Source organism: Stegostoma tigrinum, chromosome 12 (assembly GCF_030684315.1).
Source record: "Stegostoma tigrinum isolate sSteTig4 chromosome 12, sSteTig4.hap1, whole genome shotgun sequence".
Lineage (NCBI taxonomy): Eukaryota > Metazoa > Chordata > Chondrichthyes > Orectolobiformes > Stegostomatidae > Stegostoma > Stegostoma tigrinum.
This window is the reverse complement of record NC_081365.1, coordinates 60,487,564-60,514,268: the sequence shown is the minus strand read 5'-3', so window position 1 is coordinate 60,514,268 and position 26,705 is coordinate 60,487,564. Positions and strand designations below refer to the sequence as shown.

Here is a 26,705-nt window from a genome sequence, read left to right as displayed (position 1 = left end):
GTAAGGAGACATGGTAGGCTAGCTAAGCTGAAGCCATAATTCGTTCAGCCATGGCCTTCCTGAATAATAAAAAAAAGGAAGCTCAGGAATCCAAATGGCCTATTCAGAATCCAGCTCCTATTTTTATGTTATGTTCTTATGTGGTTAAATGGAGTAGAGAAACTGGGAGACTCGATATACAAGTCATTTAAAGTGACTCAGCAGGAAATAGAGCAGACGTCAAAGGTTTAATTTAAAAAAAGAACTCCTGGTGTTGCACTTAGGTAAGTGTAATGAAGATGTTATAAGTATGTAGTTTATAAGAATTTTAGGTTTTTGGACTGTAGCTCTAACGAAGAGTCATTTGGCTTGCTCTGCCTACAGCTAATCCTTGGTGACTTGAAGGTTAAAGGTTAAAGAACGAAGGGTGTCAGGTGGAATCACTAGCTGGTAGGTGCAAGAAATTAAAATCTGTAGGCAATGACAAAACTAACTGTGCTGATCGTGGATACTATTAGTCTCCAACTCTTACAGGCTGATAGCTAATTACACTTTAAACTGCGTATTTAATGCCATGATAAAATGGAATTGAGGGTCGAGGAGGTAATTAATTAAAATATCTACCATGGTTTAACATCCGTGTGATTCATGTTGTCACGGAGATGAGCTTTGGAATGGAAAGCTTACAAGAAAATCAGTCATATCCATTACAGGGTTTCTAATATAGACCTAAAACTCTCAGACAGAAATCAATGCTCAACTTTCTCAGAAGAGAAGATCAGGTGTCATACACAGCGAGGGGAAGAAATAGCAGGGAGCTCGAAAGTTTGTGATATCAGCCCTTTGGAGCTTTGGGATGGGCAAGAAATCCATTGAAGAGAGGATTACTGAAGAAGTCAAAGACCTTGTTAATATGATTGAAAATCATAAAGGTGAGGACTTTTGAGTTTGGCACATACATGAAATGTTGTGATTAATTATTCGCTTGAAACTTATATCTGTACGAATGACTCTCACTTGAGTAAAACTATAATTTCCTGAAATGTACTAATATAACTGATGCAATAGGTTTGAAACATGTTACTGGATTTGCAGTCTCTGTGGGATATAAAGCTGGCAGATTTTAACTCCACTGATACTAATACAAATAGGAATTGAATCAGTTTGATAATGTGCAGTTGATTTGCTCAGAGCTTCATTTGTGCCTGGCAAAACAATGAGATGTTACTGTAAGATCTTCTGCATTAACAAAGGCAGTTGCTAGATTTGTAAGTTTTAGGGCAGAGCAGGTTATTAAAACCCATAGTCTTTTTAGATGAAAAAAACAGGGCAGTTTTGAGGTAATAAAGATGTTTAAACCCTGAGCAAAATCTTTTACAAAAAAAAGTTCCAAAAACAAAATTTTCCTTCATTGAATTTTGAGTTGGTATGAAATGTACACTTATGAATATGACCAAAATGAAAAAACGTTTTGTTCAGCCATTGAGTCATTACTGATGTTGAATATTGTGTTGGAAGTGTGGAAACTGTCTCCAGTACCATTTTTAAAGAAAAATGAGCACCAAAGGGAAGAATAATTGGATAATGTGAATCATTGTTTTGTCATTCCAGAATATGTACAGTGGGACATTTCAACTTTTTTAGTACAATTTAAATTCTGTAGCAATAGTATTTTCAGTTTTATTTCTGGTCGAAAATGGACAGGAACAGCTCACCTGCCCATTCTGTTTTTCATCTGATTTTTACCTTCAACTGAAGTTAATGTAAACTATTTTTGAATGGTTTTTATGAAACTGGCTTCAGATCTAAGGCTATGTGGACCCTGCCTGATTTTAAAAGTGAATATTCACTACTTTGCCCTTCACTGTGCTTCTTGTATCTCCATAGGCAGTCCCTTGGCATCAAGGATGACTTGTTTCCTTCCCATTTCATTCAGTTCTGGTATTTCTGATAAATCCAATATGTGATCTGCACATCCTGCCCTTCGTCTGCGGCAGCAGGTGTTAGAAGGGTCAGATGGATGAAGTATTTGTAGACAAACACAGGGAATGCTGGAGAAACTCCGCAGATCTGGCACCATCTGTGGAGAGAGAAGCAGAGTTATCATTTTGAGTCCAGTGGCTCTTCTTCAGAACTAAAGGACAATATAAAATCGGGGCTAGAATTGTAAAGGCAGTGCAGGAGCAGAGGAGCCTAGGTGTATATGTATACAGATCATTGAAGGTAACAGGATAGATGGAGGGAGCAGTAGATAAAGCAGACAGTGTTTCTTGGCTTTATTTGTAGGAGCTTAGAGTACAAGAGCAAGGAGGTGATGTTGAACTTGTACGAGACACTTGAGATTTTAACTGGAGTATGATGTACAGTTCACAGTGCCACATTATAAAAAGGATGCAAATGCATTGGAGAGGGTGCAGAAGCAATGAATTAGTGTTCCAGGGATTGAGAAACATCAGCAATGAGGGTAGGTCAAAGAAGTTGGGACTGTTCTCCTTGGAGAGAAGAAGGCTGAAAAAAGATTCATTAGAAGTGTTCAAAATCATGAGCTGCCTGGGCTAGTCATAGAACATAGAACACAGAAAAGTACAGCACTGTACAGGCCCTTTGGCCCACGATGTTGGGCCGTGGAATAATCCTAATCCAAAAATAAAATAACCTAACCTACATTCCCCTCAATTCACTGCTGTCCATGTGCATGCCCGGCAGTCGCTTAAATGTCACTAATGGCTCCACTTTCACGCCTACCACTGGTAAACTATTCCATGCGCCCACAACTCTCTGGGTGAAGAACCTCCCTCTGACGTCTCCTCTATACCTTCCTCCTAACACCTTAAAACTATGACCCCTCGTGGCAGTCAATCCTGCCCTGGGGAAAAGTCTCTGACTATTGACTCTATCCATGCCTCTCATTACCTTGTACACCTCGATCAGATCACCTCTCTTCCTCCTTCTCTCCAGTGAGAAAAGTCCGAGCTCAGTCAACCTCTCCTCGTAAGACAAGCCCTCCAGTCCAGGCAGCATCCTGGTAAATCTCCTTGGCACCCTCTCCAAAGCCTCCACATCTTTCCTATAATACGGCGACCATTTTGGGGCAGCACGGTGGCTCAGTGGTTAGCACTGCAGCCTCACAGCACCAGGGACCCGGGTTCAATTTCAGCCTCAGGCGACTGTCTGTGAGGAGTTTGCACATTCTCCCCGTGTCTGAGTGGGTTTCCTCCAGGTGCTCCGGTTTCCTCCCACAGCCCAAAGATATGCAGGTTCGGTGGATTGGCCATGCTAAATTGCCCGTAGTGTTCAGGATTCTCAGGGGACGGGTCTGGGTGGGATGGTCCAAGAGACGGTGCGGACTTGTTGGGCTGAAGGGCATGTTTCCACACTGAAGGGAATCTAATCTAATCAGAGCAGTGAGAGATGGAGACAGCCAGTCCTACATCTGAAGCAGTCAAAATACTGATTTTATTCTTCACCATGCAGAATGAGGTGAGAGCTCATGCTTAATTTGAAGAGATAGAGTTCAAGAGGATTTAAAGACAGTTTGAAAATTGACTTAATAGGCTCGAGGGAGTAAATCTCCCTATAACCCTCACAGTGAAAGTCAACTATGATTAGAAAAGTTATCCAGCTGGGAAAAGAAAGGAAACAGGCCATTGGAAGAGAAGATTTTGGACTGATTCTGAGCTTAACGTACAGCGTAGGTTTTTTGGCAGTGTTAAAGGTCACATGGGGAACCTTTACAATAGAGTAAAAGATACCAATAGAAAGAACATTTAATCAATGTTTTTCTTAGTTTTTTTATTAGTGTGAATGTCTTAAAATTTGAGATCTTATTGTCATGATTCTTGCAGTCATTCACGGAAAATTCAAAATGCTTTTTACATGTTATTGATCTATATGGAGGCCATAACACAAAATTAAAGAGTTCATATGTATTAGTCCAAGATGGTTAGTTAGACTAGAGTTACAGTATAATGTACAGGACTGGACACTCATTCAGAGGAGGGATAAGAATGAAAGGAGAAATTCTGGTATAGTTTTATCTGAATCCTGCTGTTATTACAATTGTGAGGTTTTGTTTACCCATTATAATTGAAAAAAATTAGGTCTTCAAGAAAATGAGACAAGGTGATATCTAGAGCACATTTAAACAAGAAAGTAGGAATCTTCATATTGAAGATGGTTATGATACAGAAGTCTCTGCACAAGCCAGCCATTGAATAAAAGAAAATTAGACTATTAAATTTAAGAGAAATGTTAAAAGAAGTGTCACTGAGTATGAAGTCACATCATTGACCATTTGGGAAAAACATTAGAACAAACTTAATGGGCCGAATGACCTGTAATATTTCATGGCACTATAAACAAAGAATGCACAGAGCAAAAAGACCATTTGCCCAATCTACCTGCAAACATACATTTTTGTTTCATAAATTATATACTAGACCTCATTTATTTAATCTACTAATGAGAAAAACAAGCTACATTGAATCACCAAAGATATGTAATTAAATTTTGGAATATTCATCTAACTTTATGTCTTATGTCTTAACAGGTGGTTGCAAAGGCACAGCAGCTCAGGAATAATTGCTTACTACAGAATATTTGATCATGTGTCTTCATAATTATTCTCATCCTTTCTTTCTCCACTGGAAACAGATTCATCCTCAGTAATTACAGAGAATATACAATGTTAGTTATATCCTGGCTACCAATTATATCATTTAATTTCTGAAGATTCCTATAAATTTGAAAAGTCGGCAACACTTGAATTTTTATTTGGATTGATGCCACTCCAGAGTTACATTGGTGTGAAAATCATAGCAAAAAAAATTAAACTCTAGTTGAACTGCATTATATGAAGCTGAACAACATCTGTTTGCTTATGAGTTGTGAACAACACTGCCAAGATTTGCATTTGTTACCCATGCCTAATTGCCCTTGAGAGGTTTCAATAGAGATAATGGTTTGAGGGAAGAGAAAGCATATGAACTCCATAGGATATTATTTATTCCAACAAACTCATTGTCCTTATTAGTGAAGCCTGCTTCAATTTACTATTTAAATAAGATTTGCTACAGGCAACACAGTTTTCTAATTAAATTAAATGTATATCAATAATGCAACACTTCTCACAGGCAATTGTCAGCTCAGAATGAAACATATGCATATTGCTGCTGTTGAATGATATTAGCAAAATTCTAACTGCCAGATAAATTAATCAGAATTACCAAGTCAGTATGGAGCATTAAAATATTTATACAATAACAGGCTATGTATACGTGAGCAGAAGTAATGTTTGGTTATTTGGATTATTGGTGAAGGTTTTATTGAGAAATTGAAAAGATGAATTAGGTATGTAGTATTGTTTGCACATTCAGTTACATACCTGTACTATCTTCATAAACTACTGTGATTGTCTTCCACTTGTAGTACTGCACCAGGTCCAAGATGGCTCGACTGATAGATGTGTATTCTGGATAGAGATTAACGTAGAATGATTCCTTCTGATCCACAATTCGATGTTTCCAACGGGTCTGAACATGTGGAACTTCCATTGCATTACAGATAGATTGTACTGCACTTATAGAAGAACTGTGAGATGGCCCAAATACAGCTGCTACTCCAAGTGTAAGCTGATCGCAAGCTAGTGGGTTTTAATGAAACAGTTAAATTTTATTATAAATCTGACACATATTCGTTGAAAATTAAGGTTTTTCAAGGATGTAGATTCAGAAGGTAAACACTTGAAATAATAAAAGCACTCACCCCTCCTGGAAGCTTCAAAGCTGTCATAAAGATTGATTCTTTGTATATCATATGTCAGGGTGGTATTAGGCATTAATGTCCTATTTCTGTTTATATTAGTGATTGCAAATTTGAAGGCCATCTCTTCAATGCTAATAGGCTCATTTTCAGTAGTTTCAAATATACCTCCTAAAAGAAAAAACAAACAAACATTGTTCAACTTGTGCTTTTGTATTTTTAAGGAAATGAATGACATTCAGTTTGTTACAACTGTGTAATTATAGTCTTATACATTTTGCAATGATCCTAAAATGACGACTCACAGGAAACCATTGACACACTTTAACTTAGAAATACTTAATTGCCAATGTGCCATATCAGCGACAACCACAAAGGCAAGCATTCAGAATTCATTTGACCCTTGAAAACTACAATAAGTCCTTCTAAAGTTCTGAGAATTCAAGGCTTCTGAGAAAAACTGTAGATTGAACACACTCCCACAGGGAATTTAACAATGGTTGATTTGGCTTTGTGTGTCAATAATTCTTAAGGTATCTAATCTGTTAACATCTAAAGTCTGGATATATAAAAGACAGTCTAAGATAGCATTATAAACAGAACACTAAGAAGAACTCTGATATACAGTAGAGAGAGGGTTCTCAACAGGAAGAATGAAAAGACAGACAAACCCAACTAAGGGCTGTTGTACTTAACCAGGCTCCTAAAGTCTTCATTTCATACAGCTATAAACTGAAATATAAGGAAAAATTGGTGGACGCAATTACAGTTACATTGTTTAAAAGACATTTAGATCAGTTCATCAATAAAAGATGGCTTGGAGAGATAGGGACCAAACACAGCAGATAGGACTAGTTTAGTTTGGTATCATGATCGACGTGCACTAAAGGGTCTATTTCCATGCTGTATGACACTATGACAGTCTGTCCCAGAACTTGCTCTGCAAAGAACACCTTTGGGAACATCTTCCACCTATTCAGCTACTAAAGTCATCACACCTGCTGAATTCTGACATCAATTTTCAATCCGTAAACCTGAAAAAGTAAATCTTCAACCAAGTAATACTGAAATAATAACAAACAGCTCTTTACAAAAAAAACTGACATTTAAAAGCTGTTTTAAAAGGAAGACAGGATATTGAATCTCCATTATGACAAAAAGAAAGGAAGTAATGAGAACACTGGTGGAGCATTTTGAATTCCATCCTGCGCCACGTCAGACAGCAAATTGGAACCATAAATTGGGATACTTTAGCCCAAACTGAGCTGGAAGAAACTAACAATTGACCTGGAATTTAGAGCCTATGAACAGGAGTAAGGAAAGTCTCAGCAAGAAAGGGAACAGTTAGGTTGGCAAGTTTAAGAAAAGGAGCTAGAGTTCTAAGATATTGAAAAGGGGCGAGAGTTTCAGGCCCTGAAAGAAATGGAAGAATGAGGAGGGAAAAAACAAAGTGGAGGGGTGGGCAGGAAGGGGAGGTGACAGGGATTTCTAACCAGGCAAGCGAGAACTGAAGCTGCAGGCTCATAGAGAGATAAAAGACAGCCAACTTGAAGCTGTGAGGCAGACTCACATTCTGCCTAATAATAGCATAAAAACACTGTGATCTTGGAACAAGCCTCAAAGAATTAAATTCCCCCAAATTGTTCTAACAGTCCAATGCAGGTTAAGTGGATTGGCCATGCTAAATTGCCCATAGAGTTCAGGGATATACAGGCTAGGTGGGATAGATATGGGATATGTGGAGTTACAGGGATTTGGTGGAAGAGTCTGGATGGGATGCTCATTGGAGAGTTGATGTGGACTCGATGGGCCAAATGGCCTGCTTCCATGTTGTAGGGATTTACGAGTCTATGAAATTACAAGATAGAGATGTTGAACGCATCTTCACTGCTTTCAAAAAGTAGGAGATAAACCACATTTATCTCAAAATGTGTGGACACTGATGATTGAGGGTCAGTTCACAAAAAGTGCCCAAGAGATCTTATCCACCCTATCTCTTAAAATGATTGCTATTTACAAACAGATTAAGGAGGTAGGCTGAAATACTTATGAACTTGTGCTGGAAGCTTATTGTAGCAGGTAGGAAACTCACGTAAGAAACCTATACAAATGTATCCTGGGATTTGAAAGAATCAAACAAAATTGTGTTCAACTAATGGGTATGATGTCAAAAAATAAAGCTTGTTTGACAAGAGAATAAGAGAATTGGTGGCATTAGAGGAGTTCAAAAATTGTCACTTACAATATTAAAATGTGCCTGAAGAACAAAAGTTACCTCAGAATGCCTAGTTGCTGTAATGGCCAAGAAATTTGACCTAACCGTCACCATTGAATCAGAGCAGGTATGAATCAAATAGGTCCATACCAACAGGGAAAGGAGAAAAGGCAGAAGGGAAAGAACTGGATCGTAGTGGAAAGAAGTGAGGAAACAGAGTGGAAAGGCCAATCGCCAACTTTTAAAAAGAAGAATGTAAGTGGCAGAGTAATACGGCCATACTGTCTGCTTCAGTGGTGACAAAGAATATCACATAGGGGAGCATTGTTGGTATACATAGAAAACCATTGGTGACATTTCAGCACAACCCATACCCACTGTGCCACATATAGTCAATCTCTGTGCAAATACCGAAAGGAAGGTATGGAAACTACAGGACTTCATGCAAAGGAGAAATAACACGCTATGCTTCTGGAGAACAGGGATGCTATTTGCTTACAAAGACTGCTGGCAGGGGAAATTGAGATTTTCCCATACAGGGGAAAAGCATATCCAAGCATATTAGTTAAAAGACCAACCAGAGAAGGTGTTGAGGTACCATTAGTGAAAACACATTTAAAGACTGAACTAGTTGCAAGGCTGGTGTCAGTAGGGACAATCTGAAATTTAGTCATGCTAGAAGTCAATTATTTGTTCAGAAAGGACCTGAAAGGCCAGATGGCACTACCTCCCCAAAACCAGAATTCATAAAGTTGCAGATGGCTGAAAAGGGTTCAGAAACTACAGGGGAACGATACAATATACGAAGGTGAGAGTGTGGCAAGAGAAATTCCCAAACAAGTGAGACAGTGAGGGAATTCCCTCCTTAGTTGAAAAGCCTGCAGAAAGTCAATTGGCAGGTAGGAGGGCTAAAGCCCTTGAATGGAAAGAAACAACCATATCTGTTAGCGTGGAGTTCCCAAATAAAGTGGCAGGAATGGAGGCAACTGGACTCAGGCCAGAAGGGTTATTTAAAACTTCCAAGTTTAGGTGAAATGATTTTCAAACTTAAAAAGAGATAATGGGAACTGTAGATGCTGGAGAATCTGAGATAATAAAGTGTGAAGCTGGATGAACACAGCAGGCCCAGCAGCATCTCAGGAGCACAAAAGCTGACGTTTCAGGCCTAGACCCTTCATCAGAAAAGGGGGAGGGGGAGAGGATTCTGAAATAAATAGGGAGCAAGGGGGAGGCGGATCCCCTGAGGTTTGTCCGGAGGGGGGAGGGTCACTTAAAGACATGTTCAAATTATTGGAGAAGATATTCAGAGCCGCCTGTCCTGCTGAGACTTTCCAATATTTTCTTTAACATCCCATTTTTTCAGCAGGTTATTGTCATCTCATAATTTTAGTGTTCAATTTTCCTAGACTTCAGTATGTATCCACTACATTTCCTTTTTCTTCTGAAATTTACCTTTCTGAAATGATTAACCTACCCTGAATCTTTCAAGATCCGAATTTGAATTGAGTTATTGCTGTGTGATCTGTCATGTTTCTAGTGTCCAGTACCCACAGGCCAAATGTGTTTCTGATGTGGTATGTGTCTTTTCATATCCGGGAATCTACCACGTAGTGCCTTTTCACCAACTGAATTCCTCTCTTAAACAAAGGAGCAGTGGTAATCGAGACATTGTGATCTGGCCACTGCGAGTTCTTTCTGATAATGTGTTCAGTTGCCCCTCATGGAAAGTATTTCTATTTCCCTGCTCTTCTCAAATACATCATCCTAATTGAGTAAGCTCCTGTTAATATTGCTCCATGTCAATCCAGCACATATCTGTTTTGAATTTCAACTTCCCCTCTTAAATATTATTCCGCCTGTGTGGTGGCATTCAATCTTCATCTTTCTGTTTCTATTTAAGTCACACTATCTTTTGAACCTGCTGTCATATTCTTTGGGTCGCTGTGTTGATGACATCAATGATCTACTGCCACATTTCAAGTTACATCATAAATAGGCACATGCACCAGGTACAAGTGTGTCCATTTCTCTCTTTCTTTCAGAATCAACAGCATTGCAGACTGACTGTCTGGCGGTTCATCTCTCTTTAAGCTTAAAATCAGTTTGGGTGATTTTAATTCTTACGATACTCTTTGGCCATCCTCATCTGTTTCTGCTTGCTAATGGCTTTTACACTTCACAGCCTTTCCTCACTTCCCTACTGATCTTAATACTGGCCCCAGAAAATCGCTATTTATATTCAGCTAGTCCAAAAAATCCATTCCCATCACTTTCTGTTTTCAATCTATAGGTTAATACCTGACTGACAATTTTCCTTTAGTTTTGTCAAGCCTTGAATATAGCATCTTATAAAACCCATTTGAGCATCCACAATAACTAGAATTCCTACATCAATATACTCAATTATTGCTCAAAGAACTGCCGTAAGCTTATCAGGCACAACTTCCTATCTTAAAAGCCAGGATCCCTGTCCTAGATTAACCCAACTCTGAGCATATGCACAATATCTATTATACGTCACGGTCAAAACATTCAATTTCAAAATGCATTTAAACCTCAACATTACATTGCAAGACAAAATCATGTATGTCAACATCTACCTGCTTCAATGTCACCAAATGAACTATTCATCTTTGAATCCCAAAGGCCAAGATAATACTTTCATTGACTGAAGTAATTTGAAAAAGGAGAAAATAAACAGATTTAAGATGGTCAGAGGGATATTCTGACTTACAGGGGTTTGGCTAAGTTTCCTGAAATCCATGCAGATTAAGCAAAAGCCAGTCTGAACCAAAATTAAAATTTCCCCAGAAGCATGGCATGTGTCAAAAAGCTCCCAGCTCCTATTTGGATTTATGAGCGACTTCACATGTTGGAAACATCGTTGACAATCACCTAGCCTGGACACATTGTTCATTTTGTCTATTGAGCCCAAACAGGCTGCCATTTCAAGAACAAGAACTGAAGTTACTGGAAAAGTTCAGCAGGTCTGGCAGCGTCTGCAAAGTAAAATCCGAGTTAACATTTCAGGTCCAGTGACCCTTCCACAGAACCGAGGAACTCCTCAGTTTTGAGGAAAGGTCACCGGACCCGAAATGTTAATTCTGATTTTTCTTCACAGATGCTGCCAGATCTGCTGAGCTTTTCCAACAACTTCAGTTTTTGTTCCTGACTTACAGCATCTGCAGTTCTTTCAGGTTTTTATTTGCTATTTCTAGAAGCTCTCCTTTTGGCAGGGCAAAGAAAATGGATATTAAAAGGCAGAAGTGAACACAGGTTGGAGAAAAAATTCCTTTTCTGTATCTCAAGAGGAAAAGCACCCATTAACAGCAATGACTCAAAACTCACATCAGGAAATCAAAAAAATAAAAGATCACAGCAATATTTGCTGATGGTCTAGGACCCTAACTAAACAATCACAATTAAAACTCATGGTTAAAATCAGGGTAAAGCAATGCGCTGGAATCAACACTAAAGAACAACGGGCTCATGGAAGAGACCATCAGACAGGCAATAGTCCCAACACTGAGCAAAAAATGAAAAGTGGCATATATTCATCACAGAAGAGAGGAAAGCCCTGGAAGGATTCAAGAAAAACAAGAATATTGTAATCTTACCAGTGGACAAAGGACACATAACAGCAATCCTCAACAGAATGCAATACATTGAGAAAGCTAATGTACTACTGGCAGATACCGACACCTATTACCAGATGGTGATAGACCCGACACCACAGCTAGGAAACCAGATTACAACAACCTTGAAGAAATTACACAACTCAGGAGATATCAGCAAGACAGGCTACCAAAAAAAATGAAGCCAGAGGGATCCAACATACCCCGATTCTATGGACTCCCCCAGGTACGCAAACAGGGGGTCACCCTCAGACCCATTGTCTCACCACAAGGCACACCATCTACAGACTTGCCAAAGAACTTTGACAGAAATTTAAATACTTAGCGGACAAAACTACCCACCACAAGAATTCATCAACAATATCAAGGTCACCAGGGTAGGTGAGAACAAGATGATGATATCCTTTGACATAACAGCACTATTTATATCCATAAACATTGACCAAGCCAAAAACAGAAACTGCCTCAATGCTGGATGAATCAAGGAGGCAGGAAACCCAGGGCACCGACAACATCAATAAGGACGCCGCTATGAAACTAATATGATCTGTGCCTCACAAACCACTTCACCTTCAACACCATCATATACAAATAAAATCAGCAGAACACCAATGGGACCCCCAATATCAGGACTGATTGCAGAAGCAGTAATGCAAAGGTTGGAACACACAGCGCTCCCCACTACACAACCAAAACTTTGGGTCCAAAATGTAGGTGACACCTTTGTGATTATTTAACTCCCATAATTAGAAGAAACCCACTAACCCATAAACAACATCCTTACTGGGATAAAGTTCCCAAAAGAGGAGGAGAACAATAACCAGCTCCCCTTCCTGGACATAATGGTAGAATGCAAAAACTACAGGGATCTCCAGACTAACGTATATAGAAAGACCACACTTGCGGACCAGATACTCAATTACACTAGCAACCACTACAATGCCCACAAAGGAGCTGCTTCAGGACACTATTTGAACAAGTCACAACACGTTACAGCAACCTGGAACTACACAAAGCAGAACAGGAATAACTACACGGGGGAGTATTCAAAAGAAACGGATACCCGAAAGGCATGATCCGCTATTACCTCTGAGACAGACCACAACAGGACCAGATTCACTAATCACCCTCGCTTACATCAAGGATATTTCAGAGATGTCCACAAGAGTACTTGGAGCCCTAGGTATCAGAGGAGCCCGCAAACTGACAAACACCCTACGACAGCTACTGATGAACGTAAAAGATCCCATACCCAAAACCAGCAAAACTGGGGTAATATAAAAAATGCCATACAAGGGCTGTGAGAATCACTACATAGGCAAGCTGAAAGAAAATTGACAATACGATACATGAATTCCAATGAGCCACCAAAAGACTCGACCAATTTTCACTTGTCTGACTACACATAGACAACAAAGGACATGAATTTGACTGGGACAACACATTCATAATCGCACAAGCCAAACAAAGACACGCCAGGGAATTCCTGGAGATTTGATATTCCTACTGGAACTCCATCAACAAACACATGGAATTAGACCCTGTGTACAAACCAATGAGAAAAATACAAACCACCCCAGCAAACTGAGGCATATAAATAACAAGTGGGACAGAACACCAGTGTTTCACCGGAGGTGCACTGATGATGTTACTGAGCAGGGCAATGAGACATTTGCAACAAAACACACCGGCTCGGTGAACATATCTACAACCTCATCCACCACCCAAGCTACAAATCTTCTCAAAAACTTTAAAACCTTATCTGTCAAATACATACACAGATTCTAAATCATATAATCCTTTTCCCACCTCCTGAACTGCCCATTACTCCCTTGTAGCTTTGTACTTACATGTATATGGGCTCATGTGATTTCACAGAATCCATATGCTTGAAGTCACGTCTTGATTATTTTTTTCAGGGTTAGCAGGAAAGAAGTTTGCTGTGTGCTGAAAAGAAATTAAACCTTTGTTGTGACTGACAAAAGAAGGTGGTCAAGAGGGAAGTCAGTTCACCTTTTGTTACCTGGTCATAACATCAGTTACACTTCAAGGTGGTATTGTGAAAGACATTTCCTTTTTCAGAAGGTGAAATGCCAACAGCAAGGAGACTGGTATAGAATTGTAGTTTGAAGGCTATGTACAGTCCCACTCCAAGGCACTAATGTTGATTTGCTTTCTTTCCTGAACCCTGCTTCAGCTACAGCAACAAGTTAACTTCTTGTAACACGAATTATTCAAACTTTACATTAAAAAAAACAATTTTTCACAAACTGCTGGCTCTTTGTTGAAAAAGTAACTTTAAAGAGTAAAGCAAAAAAAGGAATCCATCAGTAGATGTGGGCTGAGGTAACAACTTGATCCATCTCACGATATGCTCCTGTTTCATGCCTACTACCATCTAGAACCAGACGGCTCTATCACATTGCTTCTGGAAGTTTTCCAAGAATGAAACACCTCACTGTATTGGACTAGATATAGCTCTTTCCTTTCACTGTACCCTGGCATACCAAATGATCTCAGAATATCAGCTCCTTAACTTCCCGACTTCGATTTGTCTAAAATTTTCCCTGCTAACAAAATTCTCATTCATCCTTTCCTCGGCTTGAATGCCATGGGCTTTAGAGTCGAGTCTGATCAGGTTAAGAAGTGAAAGCAGGAAAACAACAAACTGCTATCCAAACACAATCACTGCACAACCAACAAGATGACCAAGGAGGTGGTCAACCAATGGACACATCTATCAGATTACTGAGCACCAGGCAGCATAGCAGATAAGTAGTGAAGTGAACAGGAATGGCTGCTGCAAGCATGTCTAGGTCTCACATGACTCTGCCACCACATCATTTTATGTTTTACTACCATTGTCACTCATCTGACATGATCAATTGCTAGCTCCGTCATGTCTATTAGAAATATTCAGCAGGCCAGTTCCATCATTTTGTTTATATTTTAGATTTCTAGCATCAACGTGGCTTTGATTTTGTCTTTAGCCTGGTAATATAACCAGTATGCTACTGCAGCTCTTGAATGACTGAATAAGTGACAGACGAGATTGGAAAGTCAGTTTTTCAGCATTCAAAACCAAAATTAATTTACATGTCAACTATTTTTAGAAATTTGAATCCGTGATGAATCATTCAAGCATTTTTTTTATTGAAACAAGAAGTGATAGTTCGGTTAACTTACTTATGAAGGCCTGATAATATTTTGTCTCAGATCTTCTCTTCAAACCATAATACTTTTGCAATAAAATGCTAATGCTATAAGTTCTGAAATGTGTTGGTTTTTCTATCTTCTAGGTCCAACTTTGTCAGTATCACAGAGTCATAGAAATATACAGCACAGAAACAGACCCTTCAGTCTCACTCATCCATGCTAATCAGATGTCCTAAACTGATCTAGTCTCATCTGCCAGCATTTGGCCCAAATCCCTCTAAACCCTTCCTATTCATGTACCAATCCAGATGCCTTTTAAATGTTGTAACTGTACCTACCTGCATCACTTCCTCTGGCAGCTCATTCCAAATACCCTTTGCGTTCTTCTCCTTTTCTGAACTTATTCCTGCTCACCTTGAACTTATATCCCCTCGTTTTAGACTCCGCTATCCTGGGAAAAAGACCTTGGTTATTCACCCAATCCATTTCCCTCAAGATTTTATAAACTTTTATAAGGTCAGTCCTCAGCCTCCAGTGATCTGAGGAAAAAGACCAATCTATCCAACCTCTCCTTATAGTTAAAACCCCCCCAACCCTTGCAACACTCTGCTAAATCTTTTCTGAACCCTTTCAAGGTTAAGAACATCTTTCCTTAAATTTTCAGAAACTAAGTTTCACAATTGTTTGCAACCAGGAATACGCTGAAAATTTTCTTTTCCTGGTCCAAATGTTAATTTGCATTAAAGGAAATGGTAAATCTCATGTTTCTGCATGTTTGCAACAAAGAAAAATGTGACTCATCAGTTCCTGTGAATCACCATTCAGAGGGTCAGTTAGCAGATTTTACTGGATGGCTCGCCTGCAAAGCAAAGTTACACTAACATTCTGGGTTCAATTCCCGCAATGTCTGAGGTTACCATAAAGGACTGTGGTGGCCCTTGGGTTAAACTGAGAGAGCAACCCTTCTGGCCAGATAATACTGGCTACTTTATCTGTGAGTCAACTTATTAGAATAGGATCAGCGTTGCATGCCTCTGTCACCGAAACATTTTCTAAAATGGCTTTTTCAAAATTTCAAACATACAATGTGGTCAGTGCTCAGCAAAAGATTAGTTTTCATTTTAATAGCCCGATTAGTTGATAATTGCTTTAAGCAATTGCCAGATAGTTGGTGATAAAAACTACAGCACATGACAATGACATAGAGCTGTAATATAACAGCATGGCTCTAAAAGAATTAAATGAGGAGCTCTACTGAGATCTACCCATTCTGATGATGTTACATAGTATTTTTGGCTAGTATTGCACAAATTCCAGTGGAAACAGATGCGACACATATTAATAATTGTAATTAGGCCTAACAAATTGATGTTAACTGTACCTATTAATATCCAAAAAGCTATATCTGGTTATGCAAGATGAGGGTCTCTTATTACATTTTTACAGTAGACTCACTATAGAAAGGAGGATTCGGTGTCCACTGACACAACAAAATCCTTTATAGGCCAGTGGACACTGCAGGGGCTGGAGTGCACCATCACCTCAGACAATGTATTTTAATTGAATAAGCTTCTGCTTGAACTCAAAATTTCCATTAAGCATTTGATTTTGTTTCTATTACAGAGCTCCACCAGGGGCTGTTTAAACCATTAAAGTTTGTTATTTTAAGAGAGCAGAAAGACGTATAGGCAAGGGAGAACTGCCCAAGCCACCAGTGATTGGTAACCAGAAGATTCAAGAGACTGCCAATGTTGGTATGAGAAGAAAACAAAAGACACATGCGCAGAGAACATGAATGGGTTAAGCAGTAGACGAATAGTTCTCAATGTGTCACTGAAGAATAATAATGTGAAAAATGATTTTATTAAAATCCCAATGTTTCTGGAATTCTAGTGGCTTGTTGGCATTAAAATTGAAAAGGTTAATGGGAAGGCAGCAAAACAACAAGATTTTTCTTCCTATTTCATTCTAATGTACCTCACAAAGGCCTTTGCTCAAATTACTGTGCATTTTCATGATTTCATTCTGGAAAGAGATATTTGCTTTGCTGAAGGGGAATTTTTCTTAATTCAGTCATGGGTGGGCTGGGGGGGGGTGGCGGGGGGCGTCGCTGGCTAGGCAGTGTGTATTGCCCACCCTAATTGCCTAGAGAGCAGTTAAGAGTCACCCACATTGCTGTAGGTCTGGAAACTTATGTGGAACAGACCAGGTAAGGATGGCAGTTGTCTTCTCTAAAAAGAGCTGGCAAAGCAGATGGGTTTTTCTGACAATCGGCATGGATTCATGGTCAATACACGTGAAGCTGGAAAAGTGCAGCCAGTCAGACAGCATTTGAGGAGAAGGAAACTCAACCTTTCAGGCTGAAACTCTTTGTTAGGAGTGAGGAGGGGGGAGGGGAGCCCAGAGATAAGTCGAGGGAGGGGTGTGGGCCTGGGAGAGGGTAGGCAAGCTGGAGATAGCTGGATACAGGTGGGGGGTTATTGTGGTTGGTCAGTGGGAAGGGTGGAGCAGATGAATGAGTCATTTGATGGACAGTTTGGGGGTGCAGAAATTTTGAAGCTGGTGAAGTCAAGGTAATTGTGGGAGACAGTGAGTTTGATAATTACCTGGACTACATCTCCTCTCACCCACACTCCTGCAAAATTTCAATCCCATACTCTCAATTCCTCTGCCTCCACTGCAGGATGAGGTGTTCCACTGTATTCGTAGGTATCCTCCTACTTTAGAGAACATAGATTTCCCTCCACAATTAAGGTTGCCCTCAACTTCATCTCTCCAATTTCCTTTGTTTCTGCCCTCAAATCTTCTTCCACCACCCCCCCAACAACAATAAGGATAGAGCCCCCTTAGTCCTCACATATCACCCCACCAACCTCTGAATACAATGCATCAGCCTCTGACATTTCTGCCACCTACAGTCAGACCCCACCACCAAGAACAGTTCCCTCCCCACCCCTGTCCAGTTTGACAGGGACCATTCACTCCATGACCCCCTCATCAGCTCCACACTCCCCATCAACCCCTCCACCACAACCGGTACCTTTCCCTGTAGCCACAAGAGGTGCCACATGTGCCCCTACCCCTACATCTGAGGCCCCAAACAATCCTTCCAAATCTGGCAGAAATTCGCCTACACTTCATCTTACTTCATCTATTGTATCTGTTGCTCCCGAAATGGTCTCCTTTATATCGAGGAGACCAAACACAGACTCGGGGACCAGTTTGCAAATTACCCTTGCTCTTCATACACCAACCACCCCGACCTTCCAGTTGCCACTTTAACCGCCCCTCCCATTTTCCAGTGACATTTCCATCCTTGGCCTCTCCGCTATCTGAGTGAGGCTAAATGTAAACTGAAGGAAAGACACTTGATATTTTACCTTGGAAGCTTACTGCCCAGGGGATTCAATATGGCAATATTCATTCCTTTCTCTTAAAGAACAAGATTCTATTTATCTTTTACTTATTTTATATACTAACTTGTGCAATTCAGGACAATTCCTTCGTGTTGCAGATTGCTGAAATTTCTCACTGTTTAATAATATGCTGCTCATTATCCTCCCGACCAGTGAACAAATTTATAACTTCCCACATGTATTCCATCTGTCAAATGTTTGCCCACTGTCTCAATCCTTTGCAGACTCTTAACATCTCTTCACAACTTATTTTCCTATCTATCTTTGTATCATCAGCAAATTTAGCCACCGTATATTTGGTCCTTTCATCCAAGTCATTGATACAAGGTACAAATAACTGAGGCCCCAGCACTGATCCCTATTATACTTCACTTGTCACATTCTGGCCACTCAAAATTGACCCATTTCTGCCCCACCATCTGCTTCCTATTAGCCAATCAATTCTCTACACTGCTAATATGTTATCCCACATAAAATTTAATCTTATTTTGTTGTAACCTTTATGCGGAGCACTTTGTCAAATGCCTTCTGTAAATCAAGATAACACACAACCATTGGTTCCCCTTTATCAATGCTGCTTGTTTATTAAGTCAAAGAACATCATCATATCAAATAGGACGTATCTTTCACTAAACCATGTTGACTCTGATAGATTACATTAATTTTTTCCATCTGCTCTGCCATAACCTCAATAACATTTCTTCTGACTGATGGCAGGCTAACTGGCCTGTCGTTTCTGCTTTGTCTCCTTTCTTGACTAGAGGATTTAATTTTGGCACTTTAAGCTGCTGGGATCCTGCCAAAATCTGAGGAGTTTTGGAAAATTAAAGCCAATGCTTCTACTATCAGCCACTTCTTTTTACATTTTAGGATGAAGTCCATCAGGGCCAGGTCTTGATAGATTTTAGTTCTAATAACTTTGCCAGTACCTGCTGCTTATGAATTTTTTTTTAAAGTTCATCATTCTCTTTGACGTTCTGATTCACAATTATTTCTGTGATGTTATATGCTTCTTCTACAGAAAAGGCAATAGGAAAATATCTGCTCAATTCATCTCCCATTTCCCTTTTATTCAATCATGATTTCCCCTGACTTACTCTCCAGATGACCCTTTAGAAATGTCATTGGACACACCCACAATGCAAGCACCTGTAACAATTCTGTCTGCAAAGCTTAGTTACCCACTCCCTACTCTCATCATTTTTGTCGTTACGTTATTCTGATGTAACTCACTGCTTGTGAGTTAGCAGTTTTATGTTTTACAATAGACTGGATATGTATTCCTTTGAGAGGAAAGAAATATGATTTAATGCAACAGAACTTTACTGCATTTCCCAAAACCTTTCATGTGTCATGATCACACAGATGTACATTTTCTGAATTGAGTTACAAACAAAGCTGTTACAGGTAATTTAGTTATGGTGCATATGGATATTAGTGAAAAATCATGGTTAAAATACTTCCCATTGCAGTAGTTATAAGACTAAAAATGTACTCAACCTTCTCAGGAGATGCTGTTCATGACATAAAGGAAACTGGTTGTCATTGAAATCCTTTACAGAAGCAAAGTTATGAGGTTTACTTCCAAACAGAAAGGAAAGAAAGATCATGAATTAAAGAACACCAGATTATGTCTCAAGAGTGTTCCAACATGCATCGTAATGCATAGATTGTTTTTCAACTGTCACTTACACAAATACTTTGTTTTTTGATTGATTTCCAGATTGAGGCATTTGATTTATATACTACAATATTTTATACCTATTAAATACAAGTGCACTTGCTGGACTGGTTTTAGAATGAAGTATTGAAGACACACCTGAGCTGTAACTGGAATGACTTCAGTGACTAAGCAACAGTGGTACATGACAACAGTGGTTAAAAGAAAACTTCAATTTTAAAAACTATAGTGGAACTCTGATTTTAAAATATATAATGCTGGAAACTCAGAAAATGTGCCAGTGAATAAGAAACTAAACAATAGGTCAAATATTCACAAGCAAATATTAACAAAGGCACTTTGTATTTTTGACTGCTTTTCATTTTCAGAGAATGACAGAGGAGGCCATCTGACTCACCAGCTCTTTTCAATTAACCACACTGCACAACACGTGGTCAGTGCTCTGTATTTTTCCCTCCTCCAAGTAAATGCCCACTTTCCTTTTGAAAATGGCCATTGAATTTATTCCCACCTTTCTTTCAAAGAGCACGTCTCATCCTATTACAACTCTAAGGAGCACATTTCAGCCCATGTCAACACTCCTTTTCTTATTAGCCCCTCCCCCCAAATTCCTTTGTGAATTAACTTTAACAAGTGTTCTCTCAATGGCCTTCTGTCCCTGGAAATTGTTCCCCCCTATCTAAATCCATCACATTCGTAACTTTCAAAGCTTTCAGTAAGTTACTGGTCAATCTTCTCTGCACTGAGGAAAACAGCTTCTCAAGTTTCTCCACCCTCATAAAACTATACAATGTGGAAGTTTTGCTTCTGGCCAAGAACCAGAAGAAACCATACTCTTTGAATAGGGAAAGCAAGAACTGCAGACGCTGGTGTCAAAGTTAACACAGTGTGGAGCTGGAGGAACACAGCAGGCCAGGCAGCTTCACAGGAGCAGGAAAGTTGACATTTTAGGTCAGGACTCTTCTTCAGAAGTGGGGAGGGGTAAGAGAGCCTAGAAATAAATAGAGGTGTGGTGGGGGTGGCATAGGTAGGTAGGACGGTGACAGGTGAATAAAGATAGGGAGTGGTGGGGATTGGTCAGTGGGATGGATAGGTGGGAGAGAAGATGGTCAGGTGATGTCAGGTCAAGAATGTGGGGATGAGAGGGAGGGTTGGTCATAGGATGAGGCTGGGGGTGGTGAGACTTTAAAACCGATGAATTCCAGGTTTACGCCATCAGGCTTTGGGCTCCAAAGGTGGAATATGAAATGTTGTTCCTCCAGCTTGTGGGTGGTGTCATTATATGACACTGGAGGAGGCCCAGGATGGGCGCGTCACCCAGGGAGTAGGAGGAGGAGGGAGAGTTAAAATAGTGGGAGATCGGAAGGTGTTGACATTTGTCCCATACAGAGTGCAAATGCTCCACGAAACAGTCTCTGAGTTTATGCTTGGTCTCACCGCCATACAGGAGGGCCCATCGGGAACAGTGGATACATTAGACCGAGTTGACGCATGTGCGGGTGAACCCCTGTCTGATATGAAATATTTGTATTTTTTGCCTTGAATGAGGTGAGGAGGGGACAAGTGTAGGGGCATATATAGCACTGTCTGTGATTCTAGGGAAGGGTCCTGTGGTTGGTGGGGTTAGTGGGAAGTGTGGAGCAGACAAGGGAGTCACAAAGAGTGCAGTCATTCCAAAAGGCAGCTAGGGGTGGGGAGGGAAATATCTCTTTGGTTGTGGGGTTGAATTGTAGATGGCGGAAATGACGGAGAATGAGACATTGGATATGGAGATTGGTGGTGTGAGATGTGAGGACAAGGGGGATTCTGTCTTTATTTTTGTTGGGGTAGTAGGGGATGTGAGGGCAGAAGTACCAGGAGATGTGAGAGATATGATTGAGGGAATTATGGTCCTTTAAATAGGAGGACATTTGGGATGTCCAGGAGTGGAATGATTCATCTTGGGAGCAGACACATTAGAGGAATTGGGGGTAGGGGATTGCATTCTTGCAGGAAGGTGGATGAGAGGAGGTGTAGTCTAGGTAGCTGTGCGAGTCAGTGGGCTTGAAATAGATGTTGGTGTCGAGGCAGTTACCAGAGATGGAGATGGAGAGATCCAGGAAGGACATGGAGGTATTGGAGATGGTCCTGGTGAATTTGAGGTTGGGGGTGAAAGGCATTGGAAGAATTGATGAACTGAGAGCACGAGGCAGCGCAGATACAGTCATCAATGTCACGGAGGAAGAGGTGGGGCATGTTGCCGATGTAACAGTGGAAGAGGGACTATTCCATGTATCCTATAAAGTGTCAGGCATAGCTTGGGCCCAGGCGGGTGCTCATGGCCACCCACTTAGTCTGTAGAAAGTGGGAGGAGTTAAGAGAAGTTGTTCAGGGTAAGGATGAGTTCACTTAAGCGGATTCGGGGTTTCAGTGGAAGGGGACTGGTTGGGCCAGCGGGAGAGGAAGCAGCGGAGGGCTTTTAGACCATCTGTGTGGGGGATACAAATGTACAAGGATTAGATATCCATAGTGAAGATAAGGTGTTGGGGGCAAGAGAATTGGAAGTTTTGGAGGAGGTGGAGGGCGTGGGTGGTGTCCCAGATGTAGGTGAGTAGTTCCTGGACCGGGAGAGGATAAAACAGAGTTATAGTACGTGGAGCCGAGTTCAGTGGGGCAGGAGCAGGCAGAGACAATGGGTCAGCCAGGGCAGTCAGGTTTGTGGATTTTGGGAAGGCGATAGAAACGGACGGTGTGGGGTTGGGGAACTAGGAGGCTAGAGGCTGTGGTTGGGACGTCACCTGAGGTGATGTTGTGAATGGTTTGGCAGTCAGGGGTGTGGTCATGATTGCGGGGGTGGTAGGAGGAGGTGTCAGAGAGGTGACACCTTGCCTCAGCATTGTAAAGGTCAGTGCACTGTACCACTACTGCGTTTCCCTTATCCACCCCTTCACATCCTTGATGTCCTCCTATTTCAAGGACCGTAATATTTCCCCCTGTGGTGATCAAAAATGGCCTCAATTGCACCCCTTGCATTCCCTCCCCCCAACAAAAATAAAGACAGAATCCCACTTGTTCTCACGTATCAGCCCACCAACCTCCATATCGTATCATTTCCCGCCACTTCTGCCACCTACAGTCTGACCCCACAACCAAAAATATATTTTCCTTCCCAACCCTATCTTTCTTTCGTAAGGACTGCTCTTTCCACAACTCGTATCCGCTCCACACTTTGCCTCCCCTTACCCTACCACACCCAGCACCTTCCTCCGCAACCACAGGAAGGGCTGCACCTGCCCCTACACCTTCCCACCCTTCATTCAAGGCACAAAACAAACATTTCAGATCAGACAGGGGTTCACCTGTACTTCCGTCAACTTGATCTAATGTATCTGCTCCTCTACACCAGTGAGACCAAGTAGAGACTCAGAGACTAGTTCGTAGAGCATCTGCTCTCTGTACATGATAAACAACAACACTTTCCAGTTCCCCCCACCATTTTAACTTCCTCCTCCAACTCCCTGGGTGACATGTTCATCCTGGACCTCGTCCAGCGTCACAATGACACCACCCGCAAACTGAAGAAGCAGCACCTCATATTCTGCCTTGGGAGCCTGCAGCCCAATGGCTAGACATGGAATTCACCAGTTTTAAAGTCTCCCCACCCTTGGACTCAACCCATGACCAACCCTCCCTCTCATCCCCGCCTCTTTGACCTGACACAACCTCCCTTCTCTCCCACCTATCCCCACCTCCCATCTCACTGACCAATCCCCACCGCTGTCTACCTGCACTCACCTATCACCATCCCACCACCCCCCCCCCATTTAATTCTGAGTACTCTTTGAATCGGTGGATTAGATAACAGCTCAATGACAGCCAAAGCAAAAATTCAATACAGAAGACACTGCCCATCAGCTGATAAGTGCCCCGCGCTCTGATAGTTGTTTGCAGAAGCCGCTAGAAGAAACCTCCTGGTTCAACGTTAAAAGATTGATGCTTCAGTCTTACTCACTAATACATTCTCAAGAGCTAGAAGATTACTTGGTACTGAACAGAATTCAGTACGTCTGGTTAAACTGTGCACAACTAGTATGCAGTGGTTAGGTCTACTTTAAAAAATATAGAAACTCTAGAGAAAATATCCAGATTTAAAAGGCTGTCAGATGAGCGGTAACATTAATTTGAAAAAACTTTATTCTGCAGGAAAGACAAGTTTGGAGGGTGACTTGATAACGGTCTTTTAAAGGGATTAGATAGGGTAGATGTAGATCGTCCATGAGGCTAGCCTATATCCCAGCTTGAATTCTAAAAGACACCTAAAGTAAGAAGCCTTTCCTCTCTCTTGTCCCTGCAGTGATCAAGTTCCTTTATTCACCAGTTGCATTCAGGCATACACCAGGGAGAAAATGATATAGTCAAACTGAACATAATGTTCCTAATTCAATTCCAAACAAAGGCTTTATGCTACATGAACATTGATCACATGATCAACTGATCTGCCTTGACAGCGTCCAGTTGAGACCCTTCATGCACTGTTCATTTACTAAATGAGTGCTCAATGGCCAGTCGCACAGACATTCATTACTCTGACCAGTTGTAGCTACATGCAACTGGGAATCTACTGTCTTTTTTTCCACATTAGTACTTGTTACATTTTGCTGGTATCTCTTAACCCTATTTGTGCTAGCCAGTCAATTATAACATAACGTCTTCTAGCTGCTTGCAATATGAACTGTTTCTGCACCTTGCTGAACTTCTTTTGTTACAACCCACCCCTTGTGAAGGGAAATGGACTAAAAGACTGGAGTCTGAACTGATTCCTGGTGTCTTGCCTCTGAGGGCCTGGCAACTGTGTCACAAGAGATTTAACGATCAAAGCATGTGTTAAAATCTTCTCTGTACTCAAATAACAGACAACCAAACTGTCATGCCCATCATTTCCTCAGAGAGCTATACAGCCAGCCACAATGAAATTCATGGCATTGAGCATTCTCAGGTTATTGAGAACCGCAGTAAGATTCTGTCTTATGTTCCTCTTAAACTCTTCCTCACTTTTGTTCCTGAATTACAGCATACAGTGGAAGCTGTGGAAGATGCGACCATGGACCTCATTCTAATCCTTTTTTTAATGCTTTCAGATATCCTAAAAACTGTCAACTGTTCAGTTGCAGTGCACTCAAAAAGAGGAGAAGGAACAGCCCTCACCAGAAATGAGGAATCCAGTTCCAGTGTGGCACAGGGTATTGTGCAGAGCTAGAGCCTATCCTTACCACTATGGAACGAGTTACAACTCCACGACAGCAACACTTGCAGTTCCAGCAGTGATGGAACATCGGGAGGATGACTGGACCAGCTTGCAGTGTCATACAGACAGAAGACACCTAACACCATAGTACTGCAGTGACATCCAACATATGCCAGCATAGAAAAACTCTCAGAGGACATCTCTGTGTATCAGTGGAAGCTCTGAGATGCATTCTTGTTATCTTGCAGACTCAGATCACTTCATACAATCCTGCAGAACTCATGTTTGAAGGGACATGCAGGCCCTCAGGGCAGCTCAGCAATGTGTTTGATATAGGATGAATGGGATTGCTGAGGTACCACACGTTGGGATTGACAATGATACCCTCAAGCACAAAGATGTAGCCCTCCCTCAGGGCAACAACATTTGTGGTCCAATTGCTGTTACTCTGCATGCATTGCTGCTACTGACTCTTAGTCAATCTGTTGCCAACAAGATCCCAAAGTTAGGCCCTCAAGGACGTTAGCTTTTCTAGTTTATCCTGCATAGCCTTCTGCAGTTTCCCATCAATGAAAATTGATGCATTCCAACAGCCATGATGTAGTCTTTGCCAGACCACTGCCTAGGAGCATTCGGCCAGACAAAAGAACCTGCAAGACAGGTACTGATGTTGACGGGGGAGATAGTAGGAACTACAGATGCTGGAGAATCTGACATAACAAGGTGTAGAGCTGGCTGAAGGCAACAGGCCAAGCAACAGAGGAGCAGGAAGGCTAACATTTCGGGCCTAGATCCTTCTTCAGAAATGGGGGAGGGGAAGGGAGTTCTGAGACAAATAGGGAGTAAGGGGGAGGCAGATAGAAGATGGATAGAGGAGAAGATAGGTGGAGAGGAGACAAATAGGCCAAAGAGGGGTATCACTTGATGTTGATGGATTGGACAAGTGAATATTTAATTGTTGTGTTAAAGGTGTAATTTTAACATAGGCAGCTGGATTTATGGTTTCGGTTCTGTGAAGGTAACTGTGAGACATAAGAAAGTCATTTTGAACAGTGATCTGAAAACATAATTCCCAGATGGCATGTATGTTAAGTACTTAGCAGAATATTTGTGATATTAATTGATGAAGTGTTCACAAAATTGATTTATGACATTCAGAGAAAATAGATTAGCTTTCACTAGTAGGTTTCAATACAGAATAGTTTCATGCTAGCAGAAATTTTTAGTTTGTGAAGTCTCAGAGGTGTGAGAGTTTGTGTAAAAGTCTCAAGCTGTCACAATTAGGTTTAGGCCATCAGAGCTGGAAAGAATCACGTAGATAAAAACATAATGTTAAGAAAGGAATAACATTTTATAGAGATTCTCCAAAGAATATTGCTTAGAAACAGGTTGAAACTTTGTTTTGCTGTTTATGCTAAGAACTTCCTGAATTATAGCTTTTTCTTTTGTTCTTTTCTGTAATAAAGTTGTGTTATTTTCTTACCGGACATCGGCAGGCTCGAATGAATATATTCAGTGACTAACCACCAGGATTTACACCTAAGCCAGGATTTACACTGGAATCTGACAATCAGTATCACTGTCAGCTAGGCTCATAACAAGTTGAGAGCTCTTGGCAGGTTAGGCATTCATTGAATGT

At 40.9% G+C, this 26,705-nt stretch overlaps 1 protein-coding gene across 6 annotated transcripts in view; it reads right to left on the bottom strand.

Annotated features, from left to right (window-relative positions):
* LOC125457084 (glutamate receptor ionotropic, kainate 1) overlaps positions 1-26,705 on the bottom strand; it is a 294,872-nt gene that overhangs the window by 117,804 nt on the left and 150,363 nt on the right. For all 6 annotated transcript variants that reach the window (XM_059650355.1, XM_059650359.1, XM_048540798.2 and 3 more), the window contains 2 exons: positions 5,743-5,910; positions 5,363-5,620 (listed from right to left, as the gene is read on the bottom strand). In XM_059650355.1, coding sequence (XP_059506338.1) covers positions 5,363-5,620; positions 5,743-5,910 — 426 coding nt within the window. The remainder of the gene's footprint in view (positions 1-5,362; positions 5,621-5,742; positions 5,911-26,705) is intronic.